The sequence below is a fragment of the Talpa europaea genome (genome assembly GCF_964194135.1).
Source record: "Talpa europaea genome assembly, chromosome: 3".
Lineage (NCBI taxonomy): Eukaryota > Metazoa > Chordata > Mammalia > Eulipotyphla > Talpidae > Talpa > Talpa europaea.
Genome location: NC_140069.1, coordinates 26414986 through 26437433, shown reverse-complemented (window position 1 = coordinate 26437433; position 22448 = coordinate 26414986). Strand labels below are relative to the sequence as shown.

Here is a 22448-nt window from a genome sequence, read left to right as displayed (position 1 = left end):
TTCCTGAGGATCTGAACAGGACCACAAAAAGCACTTTCCTATGTCACTGTACACGTCTAATTTTCTCTTAATTACCCCCATTGGTACAGAGCAAACTAGAAACTTGTGTAAAATCATGAGTAGTAGTTTGAGTATAGTACTTACTTAGCTTCAGTAGTTTTGCTAGCTTTGTCCATGCATTTCAAGCTCTCGGGAGATCTGAGTTGAAATCTACAGCTATCATTCATATTCCAAACTGATTCCATTAAGACACCAACTTTAGGAATCCCGGCACTAATTGAAAATGCAACTGCTCCAGCATGATAGAGAGGATTATTTCTTAAGCATACCTAGCAAACAAAATAAAATCAACATGATATAACTTTATAGCAAACTCAAATAGTTATTTCAAATGCACGAAAATATCATGTATAGAAGTATTGTTTCCTAAGTTTTCCAGTAAAACCATTGAATAAAAGATTTCCAAGAAAAAAATGTGTCCTAATACTTTGAGCACATTTGGGAAAATTTTAAATTAACTTAAAATTTCATGTAAATATCCTGAATATCCTGCTACAAAGAAACATAATAGGAACAGCAGAGAAGAAACTAAAAGGGTGATGATCATTTTAAAAGTGTAAAGTGAACAAAACAACTGCACTTTTTGTCTGTATCTCATTATTTGAAATTATTTTCTTTCTTTATTTTTAAAGGCAGGACGGTAAGAGGATTCACCAGAGACAGAGCGGGGAACAGAATAGGCAGACTGATGAAATACACTGCTGAGGGGAACAGCGGGGGAGACAGGAGAGGTCTTCTGTGCCATGGGGACCTTCACTGGCTGGCCGGGATCGAACGTATGACAAGACATGAAATAAATATTGCTAAACACATTATTCTCAACAATTATGATCTGTAAATTGCAGTCATAGCTCAAAATGTTAAGCAAGCAATAATCTGATGCAGACGCATGAATGCTCTCCTTGTTCTGTGGCTGTCTTATTTCTACCTCCAAAGTATTCTAATATGTTGCTATCTTTCAACAATTTAGTGTCAAACTACTTTAATTTTTGTTCAGTGCATCTGAAAACTAGTTTTCTTTTGCCTTCCCTGTCTATAGTAACATTATCCTACTTGCTTATAGTGCTAAGATACCCTGCTATCATGTGAATCCAGTAAACAAGGAACTCTGAGAACAGCAGAAATCACCATTTGAACTAAAAATGAAAAGGGGAACTTACTAGAAGAAAAAATCAGACCTGTCCAAAATAATCATGAAGTCTAAATTATAATACTCAGAAGAGTGATCAATGAAATGCTGTAGACAGAAGGCCAACAAAGGGGTCAGAGCAAGACAACCATGAGCAAGGGGGGAAAAAAAAAAGAGCCACAAATAAAAAGAACAGGTACATTTGAGTTAGGTTCTGGAAAAAATAACAGTTCAAGTAGTGACTACATTTTAAGACATAGAAATACAGTAATATTGCCTTGTAGTGAAAAGAAAGTTGTGGATGAGGAAATGAGTACCACATTATATAATAAGATCCACCATTTATCTAAGTATTAGGGATTATAAAGTCCTTAAGCATTCATTACAGCCATTAAGTTTTTGATTATCCTGAATATAAATTTCTAGGAGAGTCTAGCATGTTAGAAGTGTAACAAGAGCTCTCAAATTCCTTTGATATCAGGACCCTTTTGTCCCTCTAAATATTATTCTGGACTCTCAAAATCCTTTTGTTTATGTGGGTTGTATCTAGTTAGTATTTACTGTATTAGTAATTTAAACTGAGAAACTTAAGATTATAAACAGTAATAAACCCTATGTCAATATAAACAATTTTTATGAAAAATAACTACATTTTCAAAAAAAATTAATGTGTGGCATTGTTTACATTTTTGCAAAGCTAGTATTTGAGTGAAAAGACAGCTGGATTCCCAAGTATGCTTCTACATTAAATCTGCTATACAAAATTTTGAGTAAAATATATGAAAACAAGTCATTCTCACACAGACATGTAATTGGGAAAAGGAGGTGCCTACATACTCGCTGACAGGGTCAAGAAGTCAGGAGTCCTTGGACTACACTTTGAGAATCACTGGGATGAAAAAAACTTTATGAGGTTTCTTCCGTAAGGTAACTCAAGGGGCCAAAAACCATCTCAAAAAGCAAAAGAGATTCAACAAAGCCTGCACATCAAGCTGATAAATATACTCCAAAACACTGGTATATTTCAAACTTCTTGGTCATAAGAATTACCAGGGGGCCTCCCTGGTGGCACAAGGGGTTAAGCACAGCACTATGAAGCAGTACACAGCCTCTGCAACACAAGTCCGGTCCCAGGCCAGCCAGGGAGAAACCCACATGGCACAGCAGACCTCTCCTGTCTTGCCTGCTGCTCCCCTCAGCAGTGTATTTCAGTCGGTCTGCCTGTTCTGTTCCCACTCTAATCTCTGGTGGGTCCTCTCACCCCCCGCATCTCTGGCCTGTACCCCAGCTCTTGCATGCATAAATAAATAAATTAAAAAAAAAAAATAACCAGGGATGTGTGCTAAACACATCATTGCCTGGATCCTACCCACAAGGCAAACTGAAAGAACATTTCAGGGAGGGGCTCTAGATGCTCCATTGAAGTACCAAATGATTCTAAAAATAAGGCAAATCTGGGGCCCCCGCCCCACTGGGAAATGTACTGACATCAGGGCAGAATGTATGTGTTACTCACCTGTTAAATACAGAACCAGTGAGGTAGCAATATATGCTACTGGAGCCTGGTCCTTCAAATGACATTCCTCTATAAAATTGCTTACACAGAAATGATCAGAAAAGAAAGTGATGTTGATCAGAACAATGTCCAATAGGACAGGCTTAACTCTAATCACTAACCTGGGTTCCAACAGTAATGTTCGGCATTGAAGAAATGCCAGCACTCGATTTGGGCTTTTTATTTTTTGCTCTAGCTTTCTCTAACATTTTTTTCCTTTGACTAAATGGGACTACACCCCTGAAAATGAAAAACACAAAGTGGTCAAATAAACAGCAAGATCTGAAATTAAATATTATTTAAGCATTTTTGGTTTATATTCCTTCTCATATTTTTGCTTCATAATATTAACATGTACAAATTGCTCTTAATTGTAACTTGATCAAAGGTTTAATATATAAATGGATCCATTTTTATTAAACCCTTAGGATTACATTTTCTAGGAAATTCACCAATTCATATTTCTTTCAAATAATTTCATTAGATTACCTTATGTATTATTTTTGCCAATTCAAATTTTCTAATAACTCCTTAAGAGTAAACAGAGAATACATTTCTAGCAGGAAAGGAATAATTAAATAAGACACAATTCATAAAATGAAACTTAATAATCTTAATATTATATTTTAAGTAATATTATTGAATGAAAATGCATGAAAAAATAACCTATACTTCCAATTACGTAAAAGCAAAGTACATATTTACATGTAGGGAGAAATATTTAAAATACCCTCAATGTTAACATCAGTTATATTTGAACTTAAGGATGAGAGACTTCTGTTTCTGTTTAACACTTATATAAAATTTTACAACCATAGTCAGGAAGTACGCATTATTTTTATTAGCTTTTTTAAAAAGTGTTTTAGTATTATATTTTGTCCAAAGTGAAATTTCCCTCTCTAAAAATAAAAAGCATTATATTTTGACTGATGTAGTGTTGGTATTCTACTACTCAGAGCACCTGTCCATGTGCACAAAAGCATTTACTGTAAGAAATTTCCCCTTCCTGTGACACTCACCACCAATATAAGTTGTTTTCTAGCTGGGCACACGTGTAAAGGGCACAGCAATGCAAAGAAACAATCCGTTCCCCTTGAAGTTCTGAGTAAGTCTGTGCAGTGTGTTCTAATTTAGAAGCCACAGAACTTAAAGTTTCATCTACCCATGTAGCAACCTAAAAAAATAAAAGCATTAAAGGTTTAAACAAAAACAATGTTTTCAAAAGGACTATGGTCAACCGGCATGCATACTCTAAGGTTGAAATTCTGAAATGCTTTGAGCTAAAATACTAACATAATAATTTAGAAAAGGTTCTTAATAAGACTAGAAACTAAAACACATTCTTCATACAAATAAATCGAAACAGCGATTACTGAACTGAATGTCTAAAGTGAGTGTGAAAGGATTAATAAGAAACATTTGCTCCAACAATTACCAAAAAAATTTAGTGATTCTAAAGGCAAAATGATAACCAGAAGTATAACATCCAGTCTCTAACTTTTTATAGAGGTTTAAATAAACATCTTTTGTTTTGTCAGCACTTATCTTGAATATTTTTTCCTTCCCCTGAAGTAGAAAGCTACTTCTAAGGTTGGTTCATAGTAAGAGATAAACCAACCACGAAGATTATACACAGGATTGCTCTAGTAAGGCCCGAGACACTTTGTATTTGTGGATCTAGCTAGCCAGACAGATAAAAAATTAAAAGATGAAAAATGGGCAAAGAGAGGAAGAAAACCAAGAATGTAATCATGAAATGTTTATCGATCAATGAAAAGGGTTTCATACCTTGTTATTTTCTGTAGCTACAGTTGCTCTTATGCTATTTGCAGATAGGAGGACTATCTTTTCATTGGTTAGCCCCAAAAATGTTGCTCGTGGATGATGTAATGAGGGATTCTTTGAAAGCATAAGAAAAATGATTACCATTTTGTATGTTGGTATGTCAAGCTATTCAATGCAAGACTTAATAAAATACCTGTGCATTTCGGTAAGGCTCAGATTCACTCCACTTCCACTGATAAAGTTCTCCTTTACTGCTGACAGCCAAAAGCTCAGAATATAGAGCCCCAATGCAGATGAACTTTGTTCCGTCCTATAAAAGTTGAAATACAATGATATAAAAATAGACAATTGCCAATGATTTGTCATACACCACTTTCATCACATCACATCTGAATTAATTACGTGAACACAGTTATGCAGCTTTTGAGGACAGCCCACAAAGCCGCCATAGTGCTTCCCTGACACCCTTTCTGAACTCACTCTCTCCCAATCATAGTGGCCTTCTCCCCGCTTCTGACCATGTCCACCAGAATCTGGGTATGTCCTGTGGAGTCTGGGCTAATAGTGTCTTTTTGGTTTCTGTCAAATTCCAGTTTGGGTCAGATAGGTTATAGTATTCAGCTAAAGCCTGTATGTCTGCCAACACTTTTAATAACAACAGATTATGCCTCATAGTTACACAGAAAGAATAGTAACTTTAATCTTTTTGCCACCAGTATCAGACATATGTATTTTCAAGACACTTGTCTAGAGATACAGGAGCAACCAAATATGAAACTCTTAAAATTAACAATTCCTCTCTCCCATTCATCATGGGGGTTGAAAACCACTGTCTACTTTCTCCATAACAACTTCATCAACATCTTAACATTCTACCTCACACTCCCTTCTTGATCCTTTGGTTAAAAAAATCTGACCAAATGAGTTCAAAACCTGGATCCAACACTTAAGTATGTGACTTCAGGTAAATCAGATAATTTCTCAGAACCCATTTCTTCACTTAAAAAATGGATACTATATATATAATCGGGGCGGGGGGGGGGAGAACACACGCATGTGAGTAACATATATAAAGTACACAGCACAGAATTCAGCACAAATAAGTACTCAGATTCAACTATAACTACTCTGCTCCCCTGACTTCAATTCCTATTCATCCAGAAAATACCTCTACTTCCTATCTGTAGATTTATCAATGAAAAAGCATCCTTCTCCCCTTTTCTCTTCACCCATCTCAGAGAAAGACTGTTCTTTCCTACCTGAAGATAATACACACACACTAAATTTAAACTTCTCTTGTAACCACAATAACCATATGAACCAATCTCTCCTTCAATCCTACTCATGGTAAAATGAATACTTGGCATGTTTCACCTTATAATGGGCACCTTACCAGCATAATTGCCATGTATGCTCATTTCAGTAGCCACAGCAATGCCTCATCATTTTAGTTAATCCTTCCCTTTAAACTCTTCCAACCACTTGGCCCTGTTTATCAACTATTCAGGGACCTCTTCTCCACCTGTTCACAGGTCACTTTCCATTCAGCTTCCTCCTACATTCACGACCATTTTCTATACCTCCCTTATACAACCATATCCCCTCACCCCCCACCCCAGATTCTGTCCGTTATTCAAATTCTGCTCCACCCTCAGCCTAAATGACCGCAACCACTAGGGTACCAGGATTTTAAATATGTAAATCCCCATTTCCAGGCTAACCTACAAGAAAACTATCCACCTTAATGTCTCAAAAGCATCAGAACATCTCCTCCAAAGCTGCACATTACTTTTGTCCCATTCTCTATGAATGATACCCACCACCCATTCTGTAACATGAGAGACATGGGCACCTAAGTCCCTCTTCAACCAATCCTTTGCTCTCAACAATATAGTGACGGTAGTGCTACATTTGTCTCAAATTCCTCTGAGTCATCCCTTCTTCCTGTCTCCTCTGCTCTGGTTAAGATTCACAAAATTCCTTCTTTAACAATTCCACCAATCTTAAAACTGACTAGACTTTTCCTGTTCCTGTTTTTCACCATCCAATAGTGTTTGTCTACTTAAAAATAAACAAATTTCCATTAATCTCATCACTTCATTTCTGTAAGGACTCTACTGGCTTCCTGGTGACTGCAAAACCACATCTTAATCCCATGGCAAGTTTCTAAGGCCCATTACAGTCTTGCATCATCCTACCTCTTCTACTCCTTTCCAAAAGAAGCAATTCTGACTTTCTCGTTCCACAAACACCTTAACCTTCCATGACTCTAGGCCCATGACTCTAGGCCAATATCCAAACATACTGTTAAGTTTGGAATGCCTTTGCATCTTAATCAACACCTATTTAGCCTTAAAATGTTGTTTAAATGTCATGTCCTCTGCTGAGTCTTTGCCAAATCTCCCAAGTGGTAGTCATTCCATACTTTGAAACCTTACACCTTATATTCACTCTTACAAACATCTATTTTGTATGGGAATGGTTGTCTTCCTCACTGAGTTCCTTGTAGACCAGTCCATACTGTACATTCCCACAGGTCACCTTGTTACAAAGCACCTGGTAAGAGCACAATGACAACTAAATGAACAAATCAATTTTAACTCCAACTTCTTTGAGTAAATGCCTTCCTAGAACAATATAATCCTGACTAAATCAGCCCTATAGCAAGACCATGGTACACAGGCCCTTTCAAAACTAACTTGGCTGTATTCTTCAAGGTAGGCAATGCTCCACAGAATGCTAAGTCCCAAATGAGCTCATTTAACCCCAAAGGCCCTGAAAACCCAATATGGACATGCAGATGGACAGTACAACCACTAAAGATGAAATCAGCCACTGCTCTTTGTCTGCTTTAGATTTCAATGACGAGAAATACAAGATCTTCAAAACCCACAAAGGAAAAGTATTTTAGCACACTCATTTCACAAGGTCACAGAAAACAATGCTTTTGTTGTTTTAATGAAATACTAACAGCTGCATCTGAGCAAGTTGGGACCTGCTTCAACCCAACTGGAAAAAGTAGATAAGCAAGTTTCCTTAAAGATCAGTAGTTTGTAGCTCTCTTTTTAACCAAAAATCAAGTAGAGTCAGTAAATGTTCAATTAAGTAACACTAAATGATCATCAATCATTTAGAAATCCCTCCCGGAAGAAAAGGGAAGGTGCTAAAAATATGATGGAAATTACCTAGTAGCCAAAAGATTAAAAAAAAAAATCTCTCAAGCCCAGCAACATGCACTTCTACTGACCACATCTACATTTAGTAACTTATATTTTGAAAGAGTCATGTTAGCCCTAGATTTCTTCCCATAAAACTCGCTTTTTATTTTTTTAAAAAGTTTCCTACTATTAGCAAATACTTGAGTTGTATCATTAAGTACCAGCTCCAATAGCAATGTACTATATATTATGGTTCGGATGAAAGGAATACAACAACAGGTTATACTTTATAATTTGGTCAAATGTTCTTATTTACACTTCATTTCTCCTTGCTATCTACTATTCTTCTTTTCCACATTGTCCTTATGTCTGGCTTATTTTCCTATTTATGATCATTTCCCTTTTTGCTCTTTTCATTATTAAATTACATTTTTGACACACCTAACTTTTAACACATACTTCCTGGAAGCTCCCAAGCATCGATTAAAAAAACTGAAACCTCCTGCACCCAACTTACAGCATGATCAAGCTTGATCAACTGGTTCCAACTACATGGGTATTCCAAACAGCTGAAGTAAATGTCATGGAGTAACCCCTCTCAACACAGCTCAAAGAAACTAAGAATAACATACAACTCTACAATGAAGTAGGCTAGTGGGAATAAATTTTCTTATTTTACCAGACTACACAAAAGTAAATTCAGAACAATAAGATTATGACTATAAACTAACAGTACTGATTTAACACCCACTATATAACTCTTACCAAGCTTTTCTCTGAGAACTGACCGAAAATAAAGGATGTGGGCATCCTTTAAATTAGACAGATTTGATTTGTTATCCCTTCAATATTTATTACTTAGCTCTTATTTCTGCATTCTACTTTTAAGCCTTTGATACTATTATAATTCCATTTTTAAGTCACTTTTAAGTTCTTTTTTTTAATGTATATATATTTTATATCACTGTTCATTTTTAAACAATGTTTGCTCACCACCCCTCAGGTGTAGACCCCACAGAATTTCCTTCGCCAATGCACCTGTGCACCATCACCTCAGTCCCCTGTGCTCTTCCCTTCCTCCCTCCGATCCCTCTTTCTTCCTCCTCCCCTGTAGGATGTCTCTGGTTTATAATTGCCTGTTTTTGTTTTGTATTGTTATTATTTTTCCCCCTGATGTCTTATTTGGTTCCCCTATGTTCCTCCTATAAGTGAAACCATCAGATATTTTTCTTCTTCCTCTGACTTATTTCACTGAGCATAATTCCTTCTAGCTCCATCCGTGTTGCCGCAAATGGCATGAGTTTTCTTTTTTGATTGCTGAATAGTAAGTATTCCATTGTGTGTGTATATATATATATATATATATATACACCACATCTTCTTGATCCAATCATCTATTTTTGGGTAGTTGGGTGGTTTCTATGTTTTACCTATTATAAATAGTATTGCAATAAACACAGGGGTACAGGTATTCTTTTGAATCACTGTTTTTGGGTCCTGTGGGTAGATCACTAGGAGCTGGGTCAAATGTTATCTCCATCTTTAGTAGACTGAGGAAGCTCCAGACAGCTTTCCATTGTGGTTACACCAGTTTACACTCCCACCAGCAATGTAGGAGAGTTCCTTTTTCACCACATCCTCGCCAATATTTGTTGATGCTCATTTTTTTGATATGTACCATTCTTACTGGCGTAAGTTGGCACCTCATTGTGGTTTTGAATTGCATTTCCCTGATTATAAGGGATGTTGAACATTTTTTCATCTGCCTATTCTTACTGAAAGTAGGTTGGTACAAATACATTCATAGTTACAATTTCCATGTAGACAGACAGCACACAGAACTAAATTTCTAGTTTGAGAAATGTGAACTGCAAAAATGACTAAGAAGTGATAATAGTCATGTTAGATAATCACCTAATTAAAAGATTTCATTGTGTCATCAGAGTAACAGTGATCAAAGAAATTACCAGATATATAAAGTATAATAACAAAAGAGGGGAAAGGACAGGAATGGAGAGAAAAATGTTGAGGTGGGGGGGAGAATAGGAGTGGTATTAAATAGTATTTTGGCTTATTTCGCTGAGCATGATCCCTTCCAGCACCATCCATGTTGCTGCAAATTGCATGTGTTTATCTTTTTTGAATGCTGAGTAATATTCCATGGTGTATATGTACCACATCTTCTTGATCCAGTCATCTATTTTTGGGCATTTGGGTTGTCCCAAAGCTTAGCTATTGTAAATAGTGCCACTATAAACATAGGGGTGCAGGTGCTCTTTGGAATTGATGTTTCTGTGTCCTTTGGGTAAATACCTAGGAGTGGAATTGCTGGATCATATGGAAGCTCTATGTTTAGTAGGTCCAGAAATCTCCACACAGCTCTCCATAGTGGTTGGACCAGTTTGCACTCCCACCAACAGTGCAGGAGAGTTCCTTTTTCTCCACAACCTCACCAACATTTGTTGTTGCTAGTTTTTTTACTATGTGCCATTCTCACTGGTGCGAGATGGTATCTCATGGTAGTTTTGATTTGCATTTCCCTGATTACAAGTGATGTTGAACATTTTTTCATATGCCTGTTGGCCATTTGCATTTCCTCTTCAGAGAAGTTTCTTTTTAGCTCTTCTGCCCATTTTTTGACTGGATTTTCTTTGTTTTTGTTAAGTCTCATCAGCTCTTTATAGATTTTTGTGATCAGTCCTTTATCATTAGTGTTGTGTGCAAAAATGTTCTCCCAGTCGGTGGGGTTTCTTTTTGTTTAGGTTATTGTCTCTTTAGCTGTGCAGAAGCTCTTTAATTTGATGTAGTCCCAGCTGTTTATCTTTGCCTTCACTATCACTGCTTTGGGTGATGTGTCTGTAAAGATGTCTTTGATGTGCATACCATGTAGTGGTTCGCCTATATTTCCTTCTATGTATTTTATGGTTTCAGGTCTTATGTCTAGTTCTTTAATCCATTTTGAGTTGGTTTTTGTGCATGTGCATGATGTTAGGTAGTAGTCAAGCTTCATTCTTTTGCATGTAGCAACCCAGTTTTCCCAGCACCATTTATTGAACAACAACAAAAAAGGTTAGTATTTTGGGATAAACCTATATATAGCACATAAAGTATAAATTTGACTAGTAAACCCTAGGAACTTGGATTGAGAGGCACAGACTTAGGGACTTTCTCCACTTCTTTCTTTGGTACATATATAGACTAGTTTGCCAATTTCCTATTATGTTAAATTTTACTGTAATAAAAATATTTTTTAATTACTTGCATTCTGGTCCAGTCACACAAAGGGCATGGTCTTTATTTCTCTCAGTTGTGCCCAGTAATCTACTAGGAGAGAGCCTACACACAAAAATACTAATGCTGGGCCTCCCCTGGTGGCACAGGCCGTTAAGCACCGCGCTGTGAAGCTGCCCACAGCCTCTGCCGCGCCGGTTCGATCCCAGCCGGCCGCCGAGGGTCCCACATGGCGCAGAAGACCTCTCTTATCTCGCCCGCTGCTCCCCTCAGCAGTGTAGTTCATCAGTCTGCCTGTTCTGTCTCCCACTCTGTCTCTGGTGAATCCTCTCACCCTACCTCACATCTGGCCTGTACCCCGGTTCTTGTATAAAAATAATCTTTAAAAAAAAAAAATACTAATGCCCCATGGACCTACCTGGAATACCCAAACCCAGTGGGTTCTCACCTTTCATGATCTGCAGAAGCTGCCTATTTTTCTTGCTCTTTACACATTACATTTAATAACTCTTTTCATTCCCTGAGAATCCCATGAGGTGAAAACCTTTTTCACCCCCATCTTACAGTGAAGAAAACTAAATCACAAGGAGGCTAACGTATTCAAACAAGGTCACATACCTAGTATGTGCTAGACCAAGATATGAATCTGGTAGTCTGACTCTACTGTCCACACTCTATGTGGCTTCCTGCAATTCCTCCCAAGCCTCTTGACCTAATTCTGTTATGGTACTTACTAGGAAGTATTAATATCACTTTTCTGCCTCCCTACAAAACTTTCGCCCTAACACTTAAGCAAAAAATCTAACACATACCATACATTTAATCCAGGCTACTAAATTAACACTGATTAAATGACTCCCACACTTCTGTCTTCATGAAATTTTAACATCCCCATGACAACTTGCATTTATATTATTTTCGACATTTAACAAAGGATAATTCAACACTTAACTTTTCAAAGGATAATTCACAGAAATACTTGAAGTTTAAGGTTCTTAAACATTTTCAGTTCAACATTACACTACTGTATTAAAGCTTGAGAAAAGAAAACATTCCACCATTTAGGGAACTTTATAAGCTTACAAAATGGTGAAATTCTGAAGTGGCTGTTTCTCTCAATAAGTGTTGGGAAAATCAGTGTTAATCCACATAATATTTGAATGGATTTATCATTTACAAGAACAAAATAAGGAAAAATATCATGGTACTAGTCAAACTTACACTTTAAAAAATATTTCTGAATTGAAGTTGGAATGCAAATTTTGACCATGAAAAAGAGGAGAGGAAGCTGAAGAGAGAGGGACAGAGATGGACAGACACTACTTTGAAGTTCGTAGCACATGCTGACACATTGTCTCCTGGCACACTCTATCCACTATCAAGCTCTACACAAAAGCCTTCTACTCCTTAGGGTCCTACCTTATTGGTGGAGAATCAAATACAGTCCTTCATACTTTATACTTTCCATTTCTTCATGTAATATTCATCTTATGCCCTTGTATGTTGTCCTAAAGTTACTTGATGATAAGGTCTTTATTCCCTTTAAAAACTGCATTCTCTTTCTGGGTATATCACTCAGCCCTGGCACATAAGCATCTAATAGTATTTGTTGATAACGGTGATAATATTTATCAGTTAAATAAAGTTTAGCTTTCTGTCTCTGAACGGAATTAAAATGTGGTTCTTTTTCAATGACAATATTTTAAACTAGGGTTTAATAAAATAAAAAGGTAGATATAACATATATTTTGTTTCACATAGTGCTACTCTTCCTTCATTGGGTGTCTACACAATCCAAGGAAATAAAACACTCAGTAAAATCTATACAGTGTCAAGAGTTCATAATGCACTAAGCAACTTGTCTCTAAAAACAAGTTGTGTCTATCACTAAAGGCCCACAAAGTCTGGCTAAATCTAACAGCACAAAAGAACCAGGGAAAAAAGCTTACTAAACTTGTAATGTTCAAAACAGTTTCATTAATCAAAAGTAGTACATGACAAAAAAGCCAAGACCAACATATATGCACCAGAGTACTAAAACAGGAATGATGAGTTTTTTTCTTCCTGCCAGTATGAATATGAAGAGTGACTATGAAGTAGACAGCCTTAACATGACCCAGACAGAATAGTAAAAGTCAGAAAGATATACAGGAAAAAAATAAATAAAAAGGAAAAGAAAATTACCACTGGTTTAAAAATCACCTTCTACCATATGAAGTAAAAGTAGAACTTGAAACATTTCTAGTTTTATGGAAATAAGAGATTACAATTCAGGGGAAGTTTGTCAGCTGCCAAAGAAAACAGAATAACCTTTTGCTTACAAAAAGACTGATTAAAATTCAAGTTCCTTCTTGCATTCAAGCTTTCCACGTGAGCTGAATGCAGAGGAAGATAAAATGAAGTACATCAAGATTTACAATAACTATGAAAAATAAATTCAGAATGTTAAATAATATTTTCTTTTAATATCCCAAATTCAAGTTCAACTTCAAGAAGGAACAGAAACCATATCAGAATCTCCTCATCTGTTAGAGATTAACCTCAAAGTTTTCATCTTCTTTTACTTCTACTTAAAATTTCCTACCCAACTGATTCTGGAAAAAGGAAAGAAACAGGCACTCCAAAAACATAGGTAAAAAATACATGGTTTCCAACACAGTCTTTAAAGGTGAATTACCAATCATTTAAAACAATGAAACCTACATACAATCAACAAGATGCATAGATTCTTTTTTCACTTGTGATAGTGGCAGATTTTTAAAATATTCCAATCAATTTAACAAGTTATGGATATTTTCTAGAAGCCAGTCATTGCACTACTCCTCAGGATGCAGGGCAGAACTCCCCCAGTCCATTACTGTTCAGTCTGCTTTGTTTCCCACAGCATTTAAAGCAAAGGGCCTATCAGAATTCACTGCCATCACACAGGACAGCTAATGACTCAAAGAAACAAGGATCCCTAATCTTGATATGACATGAATACTTCTATCAATGACCACAAACTTGCCCTGCAGAAACTGAGGGCTGCCTGTCATTATAAAACAAATTTCTACCAATTCTACGACAGTTAATAGTGATCATGAGAAAAGAAATCTAGAAACAGAATGTTCATGTGTTATGTGGAACTACCTTTCAATTTCTCTGATTAACTTCAAGTAGAAAAAAATTTAAATAGCACCACTAAACATAAGATGACTCACGTATTGCCAAATATACTCTACTTATATTTTATAATAAAAGATACCACTCTGTGTCTGTATCTCGTTTTTTTTCCCCCCCAGGATGTTAGTACAAAATTCTGAAATAAAACAAACTTCGTTGAGGGGGTTTTGAGATGAATCCATTTAAATTGAAAGGGTGGGAGGTTTTCCCAAATACCTTATCAGGCCACCACTGCAAATCTTCTCCTAGAGATACTGGACTTTGAACAGGTGTATTCTTCTTATCCAAGTTGGGCTCTCCTTCCTTGCTGGTAGAGCCCCTTTCATTATCAAATGAGGCTCCATCAAGCCACCTTCTTTCACGTAAACGTAAAACTGATTCACGTTCACGCAACAGCTCAGAGTCTCTCTCTAAGGGAAGAAGGAGAACTGGTATGCAATTGGGTCACACCAGTGGGATAAAAGTAAGCCACTCTCTAGTAAAGACCCTTCAGGATGCAACTAACAGCAGTTTATCTACTCACAAAAATGTAATATGAATGTATATCTAATAGGTCTGACATGCAACATTCAAAATATTAACTCTTTTAAGCATATATATGAAAATTATGAACTAGCAAGTTTAAGAACTATGTAAAGCACACGTCTCAATTCCAGCTACTTATTTTTAAGAGCACAACTGCTTTATTTTAAACTGGATTTGGGGGCTTCTAATTGGTGTTTAAAATTTTGGGCTTTCACTTAAAATGTTTACCATTAACAGTTTTTGCTTTCTATAGAAAATATGCATAAACTTCAACACATTAGACATAGAAGTAAATCAAAAGAGTATCTGTTAGAAAATCATCTAATTAAAATGAGCTGGAAAGTTAAAATACAAATCCATTAACTATAATATTTTTGATAATCCAAATCCCTGTTTAGAGTCATTTTTATAGGCTAGATTTTTATGGATGTCTTTCTTAAAAGTTTTTGAAAATTAGACAAGCTTTTTTTTTTCCTTTTAAGGATCTCTGTAGGAATATTTCCTTACAAAATTGCTTCCCATGCAACTGGGTTACAAACTCTCTAAACCCATTTATTCCCCAAGTTTGATCATGTATTATTTTTATAAGTGGGTAATTAAAATGAATTTCCCAAGACTTAGACAACAAAGATGCAAGGCTGTATTAACTTTAACCATATGAACTTGCCATACACAAAAGTAAAAAAATGGTTGAGTACCAGCAACTTCATACGATTTAAACTAAAGTAATGCCTACAGAGAATGACCAAAAGAAAAGCAAAAGGGAGAAATTTAGGAGTTATTTGTATTACATATTGAATATTTGAAAAAGCAATACTTGATGTATTTAAGGCAGTAAAATACATATTTATATTTTTAAGCCATTACATAATATCTTAAGTATATTTAGATCATAATAGGTTTGTCATTTTAAAGTTCTACTTTTAAGTACTGATTATTTGCAGCAAGTTCTTAATATAACATGGCACCTTTTCTAGCTTTCTAATGATTAGTAAATGATAAAGCTGATTCTTGTCCATATTTGACTCAAGCAGTTTTACGTTCTGAAAACTATTGACTCAAGAAAGTTAAAATGCAAACTGAATTGGTACCAAGATATGCAGAGAAAAGCTTATATCTGTATGATTTCAAAATCTGTTTCTAGCCCTTGTTTTGTTACTCTATTTTTTAAGGATTTCAAACTATTGAAAACATTTTAACAAGCTAAACATCTCTATGTATTTATTGTTGGCCAATTCCATTCCAGAATGCTTTTATGTATTTCACACTTCAATCTAACCAGGATTTAAAATAAACAGAATGATCCCTTTATTTTAAATTAAAAAAACTGAAAAGACTTGTTTTCTGAATGCTGCATGTCACATAAAGTAGAATTCTGCTTTTAGTTCAGAATCCATATCCCTGGTTAAAAATATGATTTAGTCATAACCTCTGATATGTATTCCACAATGTAGATAAGATAATCTAATCTTAAAGTACTATTGTGGCTCTTGAAAATAAAAAGTAACTAGTTTTAATGTCAAAGCCCCCCAAACCTAATATGTAATGATGTCATCTACTGTCATATTAAATGTTCAAATACAGTCAGTGCTACCACTATCTCTTCATACAGTCAGCCAATGATCACAAAAAATAAATGCAAAATTACCTCGAGATGAGCCTAGCCTGGAAAGCGACGATCGACGAAAAGAAGGGTAACCAAAATAGCTAATATCTTCAGAAAACATGGCATCTGCATCAATAATGACACTTGGGTGGGCAGAATGAATGTCAGCATCAAGAAGAGACATAAGATCTTCTACAAACAGAAACAAATATAAATGAAGTAGATACAGAAAAAAACATCTGTAGATCATTGAAAGATGGACTGAAAAGTAAAACTTTAAATCAGGGACCGACTACTAACATTGTTTGGGGGGAAAGAAGCAATAACTACCTAGGAAATAAAGTTCAGATTATTAACACAGATTTTTAAGGAACATCAAGAATACATGTTTGTTTCTTGCATTATCTACCAAATAATCTTAAGAAAACAAGAGGTAACTATTTAAGATATCTGTGACATAGTTAAACACAATGAAGTCAAAATAGAAATGTTATTTAGTAATAAGAACATCAAAAAGCAACATTCCAGAGACATCTGTCAGTGATAAAAGCACATGGTTATATGCATGTCTCTACTGGATCCAAACACAAAAATACTTCCCCATGTTCCCTTGAAAATATTTTTTAGTCAAATCGAACACATCAACGAGAAATATCTATCACTTTGGAAAGAATTGTCAGACAATCCACTGTACTTTAACATTCCATTTCCCAGTGGGAAAAAGTCTCCCTCTAGAAATGAGAAAACCATGATGGTGATCCACCAACCTCCAGGCAGGTAAGATTCACTGGCTGTATCATCCCCATCATCTCCATCTTCATCATCCCGGCTAAGTAAGTTATTTACAGCAAGGTTTACATCAAGATTTGTTCGCTGAAGTTCCCGAATAATGACACTTCTAGATTTACCTTGTAAAACAACTTGGGCCTAAAATAAAAATAAAAAAATAAAGTGATATGCTAGTTCTCCTTTGATTAAATCTTTATCAAAATGAGACAGGAAAGCAGTATTTCATACTCATGATATGATTCACGACTACAGCCCACTATATTCATTTAAATCTTAGCCTGTCCTGTTTTCCTAAGTGAGCTATAAGATCCATACCTGTGAAATCAGCTCCTCTGGAATGACAGATGCTGGAATAACTGGCTGTGGCTGACTGCCCAAAAGCCCAGACCCTCGATCCCGTCCTGTCCGAATAACTCGAGTCTGTCGGCGGGAATCTCGAGCTCCAGCTGATGACCTACCAGAGGATCCTCCTCCACTTCCACCCACTCCAGAACTCCAGCGACTTCTAAATATTGGAGAATTTATACAGAATTAGCATTTTTTAATGCAGCAGTACTTTATTCCTTTTTCTTTGCTGTGCAGTGTTCTATTCCACGAATATACCACAACTGGCACACTGTCTCCCAAACTGTTAGCTATATATGGGCCTAAAGGCCTAAGATTGAGCATTCTGTGTTGCTTAGCAGCAACTCAGACCACCCTAGGAAGCCAGGTTCACATCTGGGATAGCCCATCAGTAGTAGCTCTTGAGCTATGGGGGAGCTAAGGGGTTCCTCACTGCTAAAATAATATAAGGAGGTTAGTTCAGTACCTGCTTCCATGCCAAGAGCAGACAATTTCCCCTTTGGACCTCAAATCTCCACATAAGAGGGTCTTCTCTCTATATCAGAACCCTCCTGCAGAACTTCTTAGAAAAGAATCTGAAAAAGACCACTTTGGGTCCTATGTCCCAATTTGCCTTAGACAATGCCAATTTAAGTCTACTGGCCAATCCTAATTATGTACTTTACTCCAAAATGCCCAGTTTGGACAATAAATTACATAGCTAACAGATATGATTTGGTATTTCCACCAAGGAATGCATAACACCTTTGATTCCAAGCAAGTCATGCTGGAAACCAAATCAGATATACTATACCTGTACACATCGAATGCTGGGTAGACCTTACAAATCAACAAACTCAAATCTCCGTGAGGGGTAGACATGTTACATAAATGAAAAGTGGAAAACATACCTGCCCATCTAAAACATTCAAAGCTAGTTAATCCATAAAAACACTACGAGTTGCAATCTGTAATCTCAGCTACACAAACCCTCAACTGAGATAAGTTGGAAGACAAATGACAAAATACCTCTGGTTTAACTATTAACCTGACAATTACTATGGAGGATACCGAGGTTTTTTCTCAAACCACTGTATAAGGTCTCTAACAGAATTCAAACATTTAGCAGCCTCCCTACCTCAATTACTCCTAGATATTCCTCTAACCAATTGACATCTAGAGAAAGTCTAAAGTGTTAAACTATTCTTAGATTATAACTGAGGTTTATCAATGATCACAAAAGATAGTGCTAGATTTAGCAAAATAATTACAGTGAGCTATATAATTTTTAATATTAAACTTAAAAAGTCTGAGAAACCAAGTTTCACTGTCTATATTTTACTTATTAAATGAATCCTTAAATCTCAATCCCAGTTAATAGCACTCAATACATGCAGTGATTCTAAATCAAATGAGGAAATCACACCTAGTACATACAGTCAGTTCACAGCCTGCAATTTAAAGCTCATAGGCCAAGTCTTAACTATAAACTTGATTGTTAGGTTAGTACAACTATAGGCATTATTAAAATCAAGAAAAAGAGAAAGGATCAACGATCGAATGCTGGACTGAGAAAGGGTATTACTGGGACAACTGGCAAAATGTGAATATACTCTGTAGCTTAAGCACTGATCAATAAGCAATGATCAACATTAATTTTATTTTCTTTAAAGATTTTTTATTTATACAAGAATCGGGGTATACAGTCAGAAGCACGGGAGGGTGAAAGAATTCACCAGCACCAGAGCAGGGAGCAGAACAGGCAGACTGATGAAATCATTGCTGAGGGGAGCAGCGGGCGCGGCAGGAGAGGTCTGCGCGCCATGTGGGACCCTTGCCAGTCGTCAGGGACCGAACCGGCGATGCAGAAGCTGCGGACAGCTTCGCAGCCTGCCACTCAAATGCTGCGCTACCAGAGAGTCCCTCAATATCCATTTTCTGATATTGATAATTATACTATGAAGATGTAAAATACTAACATTTGAGGAAGCTGGGTGAAAGTATATGCAACTTAAAAAAAATCATTTCAAAAAGGAAAGTTAAAGTTAAAAATAAATAAAAAGTACAGGATTTGGAACAAATGCCACCACATAAATTGAAAAACTAAATCAGAGATCAGCAATCTTTCCTATAAAGACTTGAATAAAAGCTTATTTAGTCTTTGTGGGCTGAATAGTCTTTGTGGTAACTACTCATCTCTGACATCACAAAAGCAGTTGAGTAAAATATCAAGCAATTGTATTTCAACAAAACAGGAGGGCTTGGATTTAGCCTACAGGCTATAGTTTGCTAGCCATTCAAAAACAAATTTTATTTTTCAAGAAAATACAGTTTTACAGATAGTATGATGCTCTTTCTCAAATATAAGACTTTTTCCCAATTATCAAATAAAAATTTTATTTATTACATATTATTTTCAAAATTCTTCATCATATACAGTCATCAGATCATTAAAATACATAAAATTTTAATAAAGACCAGATTTCTTACACTAAATGTACTAAAGGATGAACTCAACTAAATGACTTTCTTCTGACCTCAAAATAAACTTAAATCAGCATTAAAAAAATACAAAGAAAGTAAGCATCTTGGGATCTCAATTTTTAAAACTTCACCTAAAAATTCAGTGTCAAAATTTAAAAAGGTTTTAAACCTTCCTCCTCCCTTAATTATATTTTAAAACAATTTAAATTGCTTCTAGTTATGCTTCTCTGATCAGCCTTTGAACATACTAACTCAACTGATTTGGAATTATCAAATCATTAATTGGGTAATTTCAGAAAAATCTGGGTATTTAAGAATCAAGGCACAAAATGAGCAAAATCATATGGCTAGGGGGCCTCCCCTGGTGGCACAGAGGTTGAGCGCTGGGTTGCGAATCTGCCCGCAGCCTCTGCAGCGCCGGTTTGATCCCCGGCCACCGCTGAGGATCCCACATGGCGCGCAGACCTCTCCTGCCGCCCGCTGCTCCCCTCAGCAGTGTCTTTGGTCAGTCTGCCTGTTCTGTTCCCTGCTCTGTCTCTGGTGAATTCTCTCACCCTCCCGCGCTTCTGACTGTACCCAGTGCTTGCATAAATAAATAAATAAATAAATAAATAAATAAATATTTTTTTTTTAAAAAAATCAAAAAAAAATCATATGGCTAGGAATTTGTAATTTCTCTAGACTGACAACATAACAACTTTTGATACAGTGTAAAAAGAGTTCAGTATCTAGTTTAAATGGTATACATCTTATAAATATATTAAAGAAGTAAAAATAGCTTTATTAAAGATTATAAAGATTAGTCACATGATTTACAAACCTCAATTAATTTAAAAAGAACTATCAGATCTGGATACCAGAAATACCTGTTACCTTTTTTTCACCCAGGAATGAATCACAAATGAGACATACCAAAGATGACATAATTAAAATTTTTAAATGACATTATAAACGCATGTAGACATACTATTTTATAAGGTCAAGAACCTGGGTTAATTGTAATTAGCCTATGAGGTTATTTTTATCATGGTGGTTCACCATGAGCAACATGAGCTCCTGCCCAAAATTCAGGAGTGTTTCCTCATTCCATCACTAGAAAATACTGAAGATGATCACTCACAATGAGAAACTCACAGAGTAATAACCCAGACCAGTGGATGTCATCATTTGGTTACATCTTACCCCAGAGTGTTGCCTGCCAGCCTGCCCAGAGTCTCAGAACCTGAGAGAAACCACGGGGAGTCGCTTGTCCTACCAGGCCTGGATGTCCTCCCCGCCCCTGAGGTGCTGTTCAACTTTGACCTGGGGAAAAGCACAGGGTAGAACAATCACAGTACAATCCCAAATGAGAACAAGCCTGGAATGCCAGGTCTCCTACTACTCTAGGATTTACTGTAATAAATTACCAGCCTAAAGTTTCTCTCATTACTCCAACTGAAATTCACACTTCATATAAAAGAACAAAGCTAAATGGTAGCCTCATAATAACTCAATGTTCTTTCCTGGTTGAAACAGTTTTCATGGCTTAACTGCAAATTGATTTTGCAGATTTTTAAAAATAATCTTGCTTTCTTTAGAAACAGTCAACTGAAACTCATCATGTATTATCTAGCAACCTTTTTAAGATTACATCATTTATAGAGATAAAAATTTTAAAAGATCCTGTCATTTTCAATTGAGTTACCTGATTTGGAGATAATATAAAAGAATTATCATAACCTAAAAAGTTACTTCAAAGAGCAGATCTGACTTGGGACCTACTATATGTCAGGCTTCTCCACTATCTAAAAGTAGAATGTTTCTGTTAGGTATGATAGAACCTATTGGTAGTGGGGTCTGAAAATGTTCAATTTTTTTTATATATAAATTAATGGTAATAGCATTTCCAGACCAAAAAAGGAACACACCAAATAGGCATATTCTACTTTTGGACAGCAGGGGAAAACAGCAGCATATCACTCTTCTGGGAATCTATTCCTGGCAAGGGGTCATTAATTCCTCTACTGCTTTTAATGCTAATATAAATCACTACTTGCATAAAAATCATACTTAAACTTCAAAGTAACCATTTCACTAGTTTAACTATCTTATTTCCTGCAATCCTCTCCCCTTTTTTTAAGGGTTACCAAATCAAAACACTAGTTTAATGTAATATCTTTTAAAAGCTAAATATTATTAATTAGAAAGTATAAGATGTCTTACCCATCATTATTGTCAGGTTTACCCAATTCCAATCTGTCTGGCTGTACTGAAAAACCAATCCTGCACACTCTACCATCCTAAAAGCAAAAAAAAAAAAAAAAAAAAAAAGAGAGGCAGAACAAATTTCCAAAGTGAAAATGTGTATAAAAACCTGGATTTATTCAACAAATTATGTACTTAACACTGACAACTTGCAAGAGGACATGCTCCCTTCCAGAGGTGCTCATACCTGAGTTGGGTTAGTATGTTTTACATACGTTATCAAGAAACAAGTAAAAACTAACTTGAAATATCTCAATCTAACATAAACAAAAGTGACAAATCAATAAAATTTGATTTACAGAAAACTGCCCCAATTCAGGGAATAATTAGACATCAGGAATGTCTTAAATCTGTTACTAAGTAATTTCAAGCTCTAGTAAATCATTTAAGTTTTGT

The 22448-nt window shown here is 35.9% G+C and overlaps 1 protein-coding gene across 2 annotated transcripts in view; it reads right to left on the bottom strand.

Annotated features, from left to right (window-relative positions):
* Positions 1-22448, bottom strand: part of UBR5 (ubiquitin protein ligase E3 component n-recognin 5) — a gene marked incomplete at both ends in the record, with an annotated part of 124086 nt that overhangs the window by 58709 nt on the left and 42929 nt on the right. The window contains 11 exons of one of the 2 annotated variants that reach the window (XM_084229427.1): positions 145-329; positions 2867-2984; positions 3764-3918; positions 4533-4643; positions 4723-4839; positions 14297-14508; positions 16254-16403; positions 16979-17138; positions 17316-17505; positions 20991-21110; positions 22011-22087. In XM_084229427.1, coding sequence (XP_084085553.1) covers positions 145-329; positions 2867-2984; positions 3764-3918; positions 4533-4643; positions 4723-4839; positions 14297-14508; positions 16254-16403; positions 16979-17138; positions 17316-17505; positions 20991-21110; positions 22011-22087 — 1595 coding nt within the window. The remainder of the gene's footprint in view (positions 1-144; positions 330-2866; positions 2985-3763; positions 3919-4532; positions 4644-4722; positions 4840-14296; positions 14509-16253; positions 16404-16978; positions 17139-17315; positions 17506-20990; positions 21111-22010; positions 22088-22448) is intronic. The other variant, XM_084229428.1, reaches the window with a different exon arrangement.